A 14,828-nucleotide genomic window follows, 5' to 3' on the forward strand; every position below is an offset into this window, starting at 1 on the left:
GTATCAACGAATCTGCTGCTACTAAATAAATGTACAACAGAAATAAATAAGCAGTTGTTAGAGAAGGTTGTTCATGAAAAGTCTAGACTCTTGGACAGATATGCGAACGAGGCAACAGAGAGTAGAAAAGCGGCGCAAGCTAAAGAATAGTCAATCAGTTTAATTTTAACTCACTAATACTATAGTAGAGTTGTAAATAAAGGAGATAATGCTATACTGAATATTTGAGTTATCCATTCCACAGTTCAGCGATTCGAACGATAGCAGAAGGTGCAAAACAATCAGAATTTCCAAAAATTCGTTATAATATTTATAAATTGAGTGAAGAATGGATTCCGATATGAATCGTGACACACGATATTGGCCCTGATTTCTTCCTGCAAAATCTCGCGATAGCAAACTTCTTTGGTGCTGATATTACGCTATACAGTAAATTAAGTTGTATTTGCTATGGTTTTAATCTGTATAGATTCATCCAAGGCGAATTCAGTACCAGGTGGAGTTATCCCATCAGCTGACCGCTTCTTCTTTATAACTTCCAAGCAACGCCTTGGTACAACAAGTTAATCGAAATCAGTGCTAATTTATTTTTGACTTGGCATTCTTCTGCACGGTGAATAAGGCTGAATTCGCTTTGTCACCACCTTTTACTCACCTTGGTTCTTGCTGAACTCCTTTTCATTACGATATTCAGAAATAATTATTCGGGGGAGGTTTACATTGATGGTCCGTAAGGAGTTAATATAGGCTGCCTACGTCCATAGTGTTCAGTGAAATATCCTTATATCTGTTACTGGTTTCAACTCCAAAATACCAACAATCAGTTCCTCTGTGAATCGTAACTGAGATAAAGGAAGAGACAATTTTTCTCAGAAAGCGAAAATGAATCAAAAAAATCTATTTCCAGAATATACCATGGCGCAACGATACAAGGTGGCAGCATGGAACAGCTGATTATAAACTTTTTTTATTTGATTTGATACATCAACTTCCGGTACCGTACGATTTTGACATTTGTCCATCGAATTTACAAAAACAAAGTACATGGAATTTTTATTTATGTTTGTAGGTATGTCACCATGCTGCCACCTTGTATCATTCCGCTATGGAATATACTTATAGTTCAGCACGCATGTGTTCTTTTTTTATTTTCACTTGGTAGTTTAAAACAAAGGGCCTTTGGTCACCGTGTACAAAATCTGGAAGAGTAACAGTTTTGGGGTCTAGAGAGATATTAGTCCTTAGAGGGATATTTTATGTTCCTCCGCTCTTGCTCCCTCTCGCTACTCCGCTCTTTCCTCGCTGTCCCTTTCTCTCTTTCCCTGTCTCTATCTCCCTCGATTCTCCATCCCCCGCTCCCTCAATCCTTTTTTTGTCTTATCTTGGACGTTGCGGCAGCGCACTGCCCTCAAGTGGCCCAATGAAACCAATGTAACCGTTCATGTGTCCACACTTCGTGAGATCTCCGTTAGGCATTACGCAATGGAGGGAAGGGGATTTAATCGACGCTGCTTCGCATACGCATTTCTCTGCCCATTCAGCATGTATAAACCGTGTCATAACAAGAAACGCCATTTTACTCACAGCAGTCCATCAATCTTAAACTCTGTGTACATTTATACTTTCACCGAGAACACGAGGGCAATGAAACATTACGTGAAAAAATTTATTCATTAGAAAAATTTTTACAGTAGTATTATATTTTCCCAGTTAATATATGCATATGTATATCGTTGGAAAGGTCTAAACCTCTTCTTGTAAGACTGGAAAACAACTGAGAGTCGGCCTATAACAAAAAAAAATTGTAGACTCGTAAGAGTCCAAAGTTACGAAAAATCGGTGTTTTACCCGTAGCTCACGATTTTAGCGTAGTCCGGGGAAAATATTGTAGATCGTGAAGATCTACTAGAAAAATGGTATCACTTCCCAGGTAATTTTTTTGTGTCACAGTGTTATTGGTTCTTCATAAGGTTGAAAATGAACGTTCTGGAGTTGCTGTATAACTGGCAATACTGCCAAAATTCGCAAAACATATTTCAAATATTTGATATATCAAAGATAAAATGGAAGCACGAGTCAGCGTTTTGCCGCGTTTCCTTGAATTCATTCAAAGCATCATCTGTCAACTTTGTTGCTTCCCCCAGGTCTCTATTTTTCAACTACTATTTTCATTGCCAATACCAACAAATATTTTAATTTAAAAACAAGCAAAAGAGGCCACCCCTGGCCTGAGTTAAAAAATAAAAAGTTTTGATGAACTGTGGATAAAAGATGTCCTCGAAACTTCAAAATAAAAATTAAAAGAAAAGCTTATTAAAGTTGTAAAAGTGAAATGTAAGAAACATCTTTGTTTATATTATGACAGGAAAAAACAAATTATTTAAAAATTTTATTATGTAATTTAGTTATAAGCACTATGATGATTATTATTATTAGCGTTATTAAATAATGTTTTTCGTTAAATATAAAAGTTAAATGAAATAAAAGTAATACATAAAAAATTCAAATTATATACATAAAACCGAAAAAAACTTATAATTATAACAACAACAACTCACAACAACAATGAATAAACTTAGGTAAGATGCACTCGAGACGTAGCTTCACAGACGCGTACAAGATATGACATGTAGCTACGATTTCACTACGCCTCAAGATCTGCACACGAATCAAGGCGAATCCATACAAGGTGGTGGCAAAGCGAATTCAACCAATTCGCCGTGCAGAAGAATGTCAAGTCAAAAGAAAATTTTCATAGATTTTGATTAACTGACAATTTGTTGTACAAGGCTTTGTATGGAAAATTATTAAGAAGAAGCAATCAGCTGATGGGATAACATCACCTATAATGAATTCGCCTTGTCACGAATCTACTTTCAAGCGTCGCTACAAAAAGCAAATAATTGTTGAAAAAATAATCAATTAAATTTGTTCAGATAGGTATATATGTATGTACATATGTTCGTTCCCGTAACAAAGCTTGACAACCCCAGCAAGGCATTGGCTACTTGATTACTTTGAACGCAGCAGTCACAAATATAAATTATAACAAACAGTAGCGAAAAATTTAGAAAAAATATTAATTATGTTTAAACGACGCCCAAAAAATGATTTTAGCTTGTATTATCTTTTATTTACTTCTATTTTAGTTTTTATTGACAAAATAATAAGGAGGCCAATCACTGTCGCTACTCAAAAATAGAATAACTTTTATTAGTAAGGGTCGTAGGCTAGTTAGACCTAATTATGTTTGATGCAAATAAACGCTTTATTTCACCTTCTTGCCCAACGTTTCGCTGAATATTCCAGCATCATCAGGGGCTACACTATTTTTTTTTTTTTTTTTTTTTTTTTTTTTTTTTTTTTTTTTTAAATAGTGTAGCCCCTGATGATGCTGGAATATTCAGCGAAACGTTGGGCAAGAAGGTGAAATAAAGCGTTTATTTGCATCAAACATAATTAGGTCTAACTAGCCTACGACCCTTACTAATATTTAATTAAAATTGACCGCAAAAACAACAAAAAGAATAACTTTTAATCTGGCTACAATGGCATTCGTGATTGATTGTCGTCTTGCTATGTAGCGGCGAATATAATAACATTCTTAAGAACATGCCTAAAAATAATTTGACAGATGTCGCTTTGTAGACGCTGTCGTTGAATGTTATCTGCGCCCGAATTCCAAAATTCGCTAACGTTAAAACTCTGTCGCTAAAAATATCTAAATTTGCTGAGTACACTATGATTCTCAAGTTGAGCCACTGTTTCGTAACAACTCTTGATATTTTAGAGGTATGCTAATTATCAACATGAGCTTTAATGGTACCAAACCCAAATACTTGTTGGGTATATTCGACGCCATTTCGAACAAACGCAAATCACCGATAAACTAACTACCCTGCAAAAACGCTCCACGTCATCTGAGTAGTAATTTACGGTCATTGTGCCCGGTCATAGTTCAACCAGAAACGGTATAATATAGAGACATTGCATAGACGAAAAATCGTGTGAGGCAAGCTTCACAAAATTCTAGTAGGTCACATTCACCACTTACCACAGCAGAATTTGTTAAACTACCACTGTCTGTATTTGTTATTTAATAATTATTTGGACACTTTTTATTCAGCTAATGTGTTCAGAATTTTAAGTTTTACTCACTAAAACTCCAATCAGTGTATTTCTGTGCTTAAATTATGTTAAAAATTGTGTTAAAGTTTTTGGTGTGGTGAAAGTGACCTACTAGAATTTTGTTACGCTCCGCTGCTTTCCACCGAAGTTTGCGCATGCAATATCTTTATATTCAAAAATTTTTGGTTCAACCCTGCTTTCTTGCGTTGTCGCTTTCATGCAGCTTATGCCTCGTGTACACGTCTACATTCAAATTAAGGTGTTTGACATCAACGCCTACAGATTTATTATGCTGTGTCTAATACGCGTCTATGATGCTACGCTTTGCGTGCATCTTCCCTTATAGCATTAATATATAAATACCAAAATAAATTAGTTTTTAGCCAAAAGATAAACTAACAAAATCAGACTTTCGCAATGCGACATACAAATACACACTAACAAACATTTTAGATATAAAAAATAGCAAAAAATCGTGCATAAATAAACAATAAACATATAATAATAATAAAATCATATGGATGTCATTTAAACATCTAATGTAATTTAGTTTTAGTAAGCCAATCTGTCAGTTAGTCAGTCATAGTCATTTGAAATAAATAGTAACTAAATAATACAACAACAAACCAATTAAATTAAACATGACCAAATACATACATATATACCTACATACATAAATACATTAATACGTGTATTTGTATATTAAGTACATATATCTCTAATAAAAACTTAAACTCATAAAAATTATATATGTTTTTCGAACATAAATACACACAAACATACATACACATACATAAACTGATTGTGAATGCATCCTTTCGCTTGAATTACATTGCGAGAGTTAATAATGTTGGGTGGGTGATGATGCCGAGCGTGTCAAACATACATACATATAAACACTTAATGCATACTTACATAATTTAACGGTTAAAAATAAATTATGTATGAAATGACGTAGTATTAACAAGTATAAAATAAATATAATTAATAATATAAAATAATTAAAAGAGATGCGAAGCGAAAGCTAAGAAGAATAACAAAATAACAAGAGACAACAACAACAAAAAAACCAAGTTATTTATGATGAAAAAGAAATAAAATGCAAAAAAATTACAAAAAAAAAAAAAAAAAATAGTGTGACCTTAATTTATTTCTATCTGAGCATAAAAGTTTGAGGATATGAAGAACTCAGCAAGGCCTGCAGAGGCTCAGGCCAAAAGACATGCAAATAAGAGCTCTGTGAAACGCGTTAATGGAACAAGACCAGCCTAAGCAGCTGAGATGTCGTACATCTCTATAGCAGCTAACTTTTCCGACCGCTCCGAGGAAACGAGAGAGAATGTTCTAGACTACTGTGTCACTAGGTGTAGTATTGTTACATTACCCAATATAATACATAAGCCCTAGAAATCTTTATAACCATGCCTACGAGTTCAAATATTAGCATATAGTATTGATTAGTGAGGAAGACCCATCTCAGAACCATCAATGATTGGCGCTTAAAAACCCGAGCGATTTTGGGTGGTTTGTAACAAGTCACGCCAGCAATCCCTGTTTCGCGATAACTGACGTCAATTGAAAGCGCCAAGGAAAATGAAGTCTTCCTCCATCTGCCTTTCTCAACTCAGTGTTGCTTGAAATATCTTCTCCAGGATTAGGCTAAAGAGATCGCATGAAAGGGAGTTGCCTTGTCTGAATCCCACTTATATTTTGATTGACTCGTGAAGGTTCTTCCCAATCCTTCCGAAGCTGGTGTGTTGTTAAGCGCAGTAAACGGCTGTTTTGAATCCAAAAAAAAAAAATATGTTGAGTGTCGATTCGCTTATCGTGAGTCTTTTCCTGGATCTGGCGTTATGTGAAGATCTGGTCGATAGTGGATTTACCAGGTCTATAGCCGCACTGATAAGGCCTTGTCAGTTCGTTGCCTTTGGGGCAACCTTTCGAACATTACGCTAGATATTCAGCAGGCAAATTCGGCAATACTTAGCGAGGGCGAGGTAATTGAAACCAAATGTTCAGCCGTGTCATCCGCCACGAGGCAATATGTGTAGATTTCGTTGTTATGTATTCTGACCGCAGTGACGTGTTTATATCCTGTGAAGCTTTCCCGCCTCGAGGCAATATGTGTGGATTTGGCTGTTATGTATTCTGACCGCAGTGATGTGTTTACATCCTGTGAAGCTTTCCCGTTCTCTCAATGTGAGCAGACTAAAAGGATTTAGTGGCAGCGGAATTGAAAATTGTATGCACTGTGTTCAACTATGGCTATAGAAGTCTATCTATAAGTGACACTTGTTTCCAATTATTTGGCAAATTTACGTTGCAGCGATATAGTTTCGGATAAGTCTAATTTCTATGGTGCAGATAACCTTTTTAGTACAACGAAATCCTTAAACCATTTTCCGGCAAGACTTAGGTAAAATATATGCCCAATACGGTCGCGATATTAAGACGATACACAGTGCATTCGAAAGTACCAAGAATATCTCCCCATGGGGGTCCCGAACTCGTATACCTCCCTGGTCGTGGCGCGTACTGTTGATGCTATAAAAATACGTCGTCGGTACGCATGTTCAATTTTGATCGAAATGATCTTACGGCTGTCAAGGAAAAAATGCTTTTGCAATAGGGATGGGCCAGCGATATTTTGGCGTTAGATGGGTTTTTTCCACGGGGCATCGATAGCGCTGACACAATACGATGTGGGGCCTCTTCAATTGCGGGGAAAACTTTGGTTAAGTCAGGCCTTGCCCTGAGTAAGTAAGGACGGGACCTATTACTGCATCCCCGCGTATCTATCTGGGTAGATTACGTTCAACTGCAGGATATGGTGATTACAATATCTTTCATAGCCTATCGATACTCCGTTGCACAAATAAGCTGCTTTATGTACTACCTGATCTTACTGTCAACTGCAAATGATTTCGCAACTCGACTCTCACACCTGCTCTCTGAGACCACAAGTCAACCCGACAGAATAAAGGAACAATGGGAGCATACCTCTAAAGCACTTCGTACCGCTGCCGAAAAAAATTTTTTTTTTTTTTGAATCCAAAAAAAAAAATTGGATTCGGCGACCACGCAAAAACAACTGGTGCGATGAAGAATGCTGCGTTGCCAGCGAAAGAAATGACGCTGCCTACATGGCTTAAAAGCGAGCGCAATAAGTAGTGTGTATGAACGCGACCGCGAGTTGAAAAGAGAATCGGGACGCCTTTTCAGGGAGAAAATAGCAGAGGCAGAAAGGCGTGACTGCGAGAAGCTTGAGCTGCTAGCCACCAGGAATAACGCCCGGGATTCAAGGGGTTGTGTAGCGCAACATATAGCTTCTCCAACCCAATTGTCAACCTCACCTTCGAGCGGCGAATCCCGTTTCACTAACAGACGAGGCTCTGGCGACCCCAAGCTCCTCATGGAACTTGGGGGTGGGGAGGGAGGGATGGCCTGAAGGTTCAATGTGGCCATATAAATCGTTCCCGAGATGGTCGGGCCAGCACCTTAATGGTGCTGTGTTACCGGAGCGTATCGGATCTGTATCCGACAAAGGACCATCACATCGATAACACTCCCCAAAACCTTCGGGGAGTAACCTAATCGCTACAACAACAACAACAACAGGAATAACGCCCGAAAAGTTTACCAAAAATTCGGCGACAGACGGAAGGTTTTAAGTCCTGTTAGAAGGAAAACTGCGGCCTTTTAATCAATGTCTAGAGAGTATTTGGATTATGAAGTGAACACTTGTCTGATCTTCTAAATGGAGACAGCGATGTACATCAACGGGATGACTAAACCGATCCCGCAATCGATAATGATGGAATAAATGTCCGCCCCACCCAAATATGACGAGGGCAGAATAGCAATTACCAGATTAAAAAACAACAAGGCCGCCGGAGCTGATAGATTGCCTGCGGAGATATAAAAATACGGCGACGAAGAGTCGCTAAAGCGCATGCATCAGTTTCTTTGCGAAATATGGTCGGACGAGTGCATGCCCGACGATTGGAATCTAAGTATTCTTTGCCCAGTCCACCAGAAAGGGGTTCCTGCAAACTGAGCTAGCAATCGCGGAATCAGCCTCCCTTATCGTATATATGTTCCTGTCAAGTGTATTTTGCGAAAGATTGTAGTCCACCGTAAATCGGCCGATTGGACCTTAGCATTATGTCACTTCGGACCTGTTAAATCCACCATCGACAAGATTTTCACATTGCACCAATTCCTGGAAAAAACCCGCGAAAAAAGAATTGGCACACATCACCTCTTCGTCGATTTTAAAGCCGCCTTCGAAAGCGCGAAAGGGAGCTGCGTGGATGCCGCTATGTCTGTATTTAGTTTCCCCGCGAAACTTATACGGCTGAACAACATGAAGTTGAACAACACCATCAGTCAGCTCAGTCAGAATTGGAAAGGACCTCTCCAGGCCGTACGAAACTAAATGAGGTTTAGACAGGGTGATCCCCTATCGTGCGATTTCTTTAATTTGATTCTGGCGAAAATTGTACTAGCCGCAGAAATTAACCGCTCTAGAACAATATTCTATAAAAACGTGCAGTTAGTGGCGTATGCTGACGACATTGATATCATCGGCCTGAACACCCGCGCCGTAACTTCCGCTTATTACAAACTAGAAAGGAAGCGGAAAATCTATCGATGGTGAATGAGGACAAACCGAAGTACCTGTAAAGAGTCAGCGCATATGCGCCTTGGCAACCACGCTACTGTTGGCTACCATATTTCCGAAATAGTAAAAGACTTTGTTTATTTGGGAACTAGTATCAACACAAACAATATCAGCTCTGAATTCCAGCGAAGAATCACTCTGGCCAATGAATGCTACTTTGGATTAGGTAGGCAATTGAAAAGTAAAGTCATCTATCGGCAAACGAAAATCGTGCTCTTCAAGTCATTTATCGTACCCGTCATGCTATATAAAGCGGCTCAGGGAGTGTTCGAGAGAAAAATTCTTCGAAAGACCTCTAAGTCTTGCCGACGGCGAGTACTGAAGAAGATTAAATGATGTATGTACAAGCTGTAAACTGACATCAAAATTAACTGTACTCGCACTGAAAATTACGTTTTCGCCTCATAATTTAAATGATTGCAGAAATGGCGCGGAGGAAGATCAGGATCGGAATTCAATATTAGAATAGCATTGACGGAGGCAAACAATTTGGGAAAATTCCGCTTAATATTTAGGACTTATAGATGTTTGGGAGAGGAGGTTCGCAAATAAGCTCTTTGTGAATTCTATGTATTCGTCCCAGCCAGTCTTCTGAAATGTGACTATAAATACAAAGACTTTGTGAACTGCTTGGATAAAGTAGGAAAGTTTTTCAAACGACTCGATTATAAACAAATGGCCCGAAAACAGAGTTTGGATCATTGCAGTGGATAGGAACGCTATTACCTAAAGATAGAATGCGCCAAACCAAACTAAGAGGCTTTCACTTTGTAGTGCGCACCTATTGGGCTTAATAGAAGTATTAGCTTCCTGAATAGATTTTCGTTCCAAATCAAACAAATAAAGATAATTTTTAGCAATGACTTTCACTCATCGAAGTCAAGCCTTCACGTAAAGAAAACCCGCAACTCCAATTCATACTATGCAAAACAAATAGAAGTTCATATAAGCTATTTTAATGTTTTATATTTAACCACACAAAATGCTAAACAGCGGAAATTCGAAACTTTTCATTACAACAAAGTAAGTACATTATATTAAAGCAAAGTTTTGCATAACGCCAACTATAGGCCAACTTAAATACTATCGTGCTAATGACAATATTTTAAAAACATGTAAATGATATAGACGATTGCGCGTAGCAATCCTCAGCTAATCTCAATATCGTAAAGCTATATGGATGAATGTATATGATATATTTTTGGTTAAAACAAATTGGCAAGTAAATGCTCCCACACCTTCCCCTCGGCTAAGATTCAAGGCACTTTATTATGACTACTTTTGTATTTTCTTCTTTTTAATCCAACCTGGCTTTTTCAACAGAGACTTTTTCACTGCAGTGGTTTTCTTTTTCAATTCCTTTTCATCAGTTACAATTGGTGTGTTTGGTGGTTTTGGTAGATTTGATAGTGCTTGTTCATTGCTGAATAATAAAGATAGATTATTATTGTTTAAGTCATATGTAGTTGCATACATATATCTACTAAATTAATACATACGTTTTAGACTCTGGTACTTTTATTAGTAACGGTGGTAGTTTAACACTTAACGAATCCACTAAGAGATCCCAAAAATGTTCGCTTTGGTATTTTAATGTATGCAAACCACGCAAGGCGCGCGGCAAATATAAATCGTATAACAAAGGTATTATTTTGCGACGATTCTCTTCTGCCGATTTTTGAATATGAAAACGAAATAAATTAGGGATTAGAATTATAGAACGAATTTTTAATGCATACATGATAGTGTGCGAGCTGCCAAGGTTTTGGATACGTTATATTATCGGTTCAAACGACAACTAGCAGATTAAATTCTGACATACTTAACGTATGGCCTGCATGTGGATTGCTCCCACAAGACACAAATCCACTATTCTACGGAATCCCTTCTAAATTCTGACATACCTAAGTATGGCCTGCGTGTGGATTGCTCCCACACGACACAAATCCACTGTTCTGCGGAGTCCCTTCTTTGAACAACCTCAGCACGGTTGAGCCCTAAGTCCTGCTAGTACTGCCAATTTCCTAGGTTTTCGTCAAAAGATCTACGATGTAATCGATATTGATAGTAAAGTAAGGTACTGTCTGGAACGAGCAGTATAAGATGACCTCAGCTGGTTAGGGGGCTTAGAATATACCCTCGCGTCGTTAGAGACGACTTAAATACCCGATTGGTTCAAGGGGTTGTGAGGTGCAACCCTTCCAAGGGGATACTAGAACAATCTACAGCTTCTGCAACCCAATTGCCAGGCGAATTCTGTTTCTTAAGCGGTTGAGGCTCTGGCGACCCCAAGTTCTCATCAGACAAGAGGAAAGGGACGGGATGGCCGTGTGATGGCGTTACGAGTATGGGCAGCCCTTTGCTGGATTAAGTGCAGTATGTTCCTGAACTGGTTCGATTTCCTCGGCAACAACTTACACAGGCGTGCGTACGGGATTTCCGTCCAGTAGATAGGTCCGGTTGTGGTAGGAATAGAGTTCTGCCGGTGGTTTTATAATAGACACCTATACATTTAGGTATTTTTTGTAAACATAAATCGATCTTAAAAGCTTATTGTTCTTATTGAAATGAGGATGTCAAAAAGGACTTATCACTATAGTAGTTGACGGATAACAAAATATGAACTAAAGCCTATGCGAGCGATGGAACTTGTTAGTATGTATATATTATATGTATGTAATTATATATTTACTTAGTTGCCACGTTTGTGCGTTGTTGTAAAAGAAGCAGCTTTCAAAATCATTGCTAAAATTTTTTGTAACGATTAGCAATACATAATTACAGCGATTTTCCATTAGCTCAGCTACTGCATCATGAAAGAATGTGCCACCGAGCAAATCACGATTCTTGAAAACTAGCTGAAAAACAAATAATGTTTAGAGTTCAGTAAAAATTTAAAGGTCATACTCACTTCAAAGTTAAATTCTGTATACTTTTCCAACTTTAGTTGCATCTCATTGGCATAATGTTGGTCAGGATCAGCGTATAAAACGAATGCATCATACTTTGTAAGCGGTAAGCCTCTACGTAAACGTGCAGCATCTTGGCATGTTAGCGGATTTATTTCATCATTATAAACCTCAGGTGCTGGCTCTGTAGGGTACACGGCCACAGTTATAGGAGCATTTGGTACAGTTGGAATGGCATGAGTTGTGGTACTGGCTTTAGTCAACAACTCAACACGCCCTATCAAGGATTCTACATTTGGTGGCGTACTTGTAGGTGGACTGGGCGGTGAGCTTGATGAGGAATGAGAACCGCCATCATCAACATCATCATTATCCATATCATTATTTTGATTGTCATTGTCATTGTCCATATCATTATTTTGATTGTCATTGTATTCTTCTAATTGATTTTGTTCGTCGTTGTTACCATCAACAGCTTCGACTACATATTCGTTGTAAGTGTAAGAGGATGCTCCTCCATCAGTAGCGTTGTCTGTTGAATTAACATGCAACCTTTTACTCACAAACGTCTGTGCATCTTTAACTAAAAAAAATGTTAATTGATAAGGTAAAATTGTGTTTTAAAATACACCTTTTGGCAGACTTACGCAAAAACACAAAAATATCATCGCTAACATCCCAACGATCGATTTTGGATAAGTAGTGCAGCAAATGAAAACAAGTTGCTTTCTTTCCATTCCGCTGGCACCACTGACTAAGCACTGTTTGCATTGGATCATCTGAGTTGCTATTACAAAAATTACGCACCTTGGCCAACTCTGCCAAACCACGCCAATCACGATCATGGCCGGCATATCGCAATATTTTTCTACCGTTCAACATTTCAGAGAGCTTAACACGTGTCTCGGCACTGAGTTCATCAAGTGGTGTATCAACAAGCATACGTGCTTCATCACTGCAATTGAACGTCTGTCCCTTCATAGAGTATGGTAGCATGCTATCCGTGGTAGCATTCAATAACATTGTTCCTGATATGTTTGCTTTATAATAAAGCGGAATGATAAGGGAAATGTTTGCAAAATGTTCCTCATACCAATGATTACAATATTGATTAAGTTCTTTCTGCAAAAGCTAATAAATTAACACTTTACCAGTAGCAAACATTTTCTTTTTTGTTTAGTTTCGTATTGAATTAATCAAGAACCTGTAAATTATTTACAAACTCACCCTTTCAGAGAACAATCGCACCTTTTTATTTTTTCAATAACAAATGCGAATTGGCGTGGTAAAGAAAATTTAAAAAATTTAGCGGTGCCAGTGTTGTGAACTTTTGCTATTGCAATGGGATTTAAGGCACTATTCTTGAATAGGATTTTTTTCACAAGGGGATTCAAGAGGTTCATAAGCGCAATACCCTACAAGAAATGCTGATAGTTTTACTAAACACTCACACTTGTAATTGACAATGCTGATCCTGCGATGACGTAAACATTGATACTTAAATTTATGTATGTTCCTTTGATCGCTCACGCATGTCCGCATGTTCCCAACAACAGCCTATAATCATGAAAAAGGACTCAAACTGGGAAAGCTTCGGACACCTGGTACAGAACAAAAGAACATACAGCAGATACCATTATGCATGTGAGACAGATACATAATTCTCAACGGAATTTTATGTGTGCGAGAACAGTTTATCCGATTTAATCATGTTGTCACTACTGACTGTCATATGACAATCAAATGATTATCACGGTTGTTTTGTTATTTTTTAAATTCCGCCATTTTCAACCGACGAAAACCATATAAAAAATAAGTTTAAAAAATGAAAAAGATAGCATTTCAAAGCTCCATGCTAAAAGAAAAAAAATCGAAAATAATATTAGAAAATACCAAAAGCTGTCGGAATGTATGGGGCTCACTCAAAAAATTGATACGCGAAAAATAATAGTGGTTAGTGGTGATTCATTTTTAAATGTGTTTCCGCTTGAGGAAAGCGCTATTCTGTTGTTTTGTTATTTTCTGAATTTAAATTGAACATTCTGAAGTCGAATTCTTATAAAACTATTTATTTTAAACAAATAAGAAACGCGTATGCCTTTATCACGTACAAAATTAAAAACGTAATGAAATAAAGTAAATAAAAAGCAAAAAGCATTGTTTCATTTTTGGCGCAATATAACAATTGTCATTTATGATAGTATAACAGTCAAACCTGATATCTACAGTAAACTATCATTTATGGCACTTCTTGATAGCTAGAGTGTCAGCACTGATCGAGGAAAAGGAATGAGAGTGAGCAGTACGGCTATATACTTAATAAGTAGGCGATGTTGGTGTATAAGAAGGAGACAAAAACTCACACGTACACAGTTGTTTACATCACATTTGCGCAAGTCCCCTTAAGTTTGTGATAGAAAGTTTGTATGAGGCGCTGATTGTTAGGTTGACATTGCTGACAATCAGATGATAGTCATATGATAGTCAGTATTCTTGTAGGGATACAAAGCTTTATAGCTTCAGAGCTTCCGCAACCCAATTTCCAACCTCATTTACGCCCCAGGGGAATCCTGTCACAAATATGAATGTATATTACGCATATTTAGCAGGCGAGCTCTGGCGACCGCAAGTTCCTCATGGTTGCGGGGAGAGGATGGTCTAGAAGGTTTAATGTGGTCATATTAATCGTTCAGGAGATTGTCGGGCTAGTAACTTAATGGTGCGTGTTACCGGAACGTGAGGGATATATATCCGGCAAAGCACCATCATCATCGATAACACTCCCCAAAACCTTCAGGGAGTATCTTTATCGTTCATACAACAACAACAACAACAACAACAACAACACACTAGGTAACCGACAGTATAATACGTGACTAATATACAACAACAACTAAATATTCTTAGCATGTCGCACGTTTCATTGTAAACAGAAGTAATTAAAAACTAAAATTTTTTGGGAAGTCGCAACCAAAGTTTTCTTTTTTCAAATAATTGTATTAAAAGACAGCTACCCGGTACTTTTTGCCCTTTGAAGTATTCTAAATATGTGAAAGTCTCACCAACCGTATAATTTGGGGTATCATAAAATCTTCAAAAATTTAAAT

General features: G+C 37.7%; 1 protein-coding gene across 5 annotated transcripts; it reads right to left on the reverse strand.

Annotated features, from left to right (window-relative positions):
• Positions 1–9,758: 9,758 nt before the first annotated feature.
• Positions 9,759–13,102, reverse strand: LOC137247174 (uncharacterized). 5 transcript variants are annotated; one of them, XM_067778267.1, is made up of 6 exons: positions 12,949–13,102; positions 12,369–12,852; positions 11,724–12,304; positions 11,505–11,670; positions 10,312–10,480; positions 9,759–10,235 (listed from the first exon to the last, which is right to left on the reverse strand). In XM_067778267.1, exons 2-6 carry the CDS (start codon positions 12,742–12,744, stop codon positions 10,088–10,090), a joined length of 1,440 nt encoding a protein of 479 aa, XP_067634368.1. In that variant the 5' UTR covers positions 12,745–12,852; positions 12,949–13,102; the 3' UTR covers positions 9,759–10,087. The 5 variants fall into 5 exon arrangements, with proteins under 5 accessions (XP_067634368.1, XP_067634369.1, XP_067634367.1 ...); XM_067778268.1 differs by having other exon boundaries at positions 12,369–12,843; positions 12,949–13,087; XM_067778266.1 differs by having other exon boundaries at positions 12,369–12,866; positions 12,949–13,004.
• Positions 13,103–14,828: the final 1,726 nt, after the last annotated feature.

This window comes from Eurosta solidaginis, chromosome 3 (assembly GCF_040869045.1).
Source record: "Eurosta solidaginis isolate ZX-2024a chromosome 3, ASM4086904v1, whole genome shotgun sequence".
Classification (NCBI taxonomy): Eukaryota; Metazoa; Arthropoda; class Insecta; order Diptera; family Tephritidae; genus Eurosta; species Eurosta solidaginis.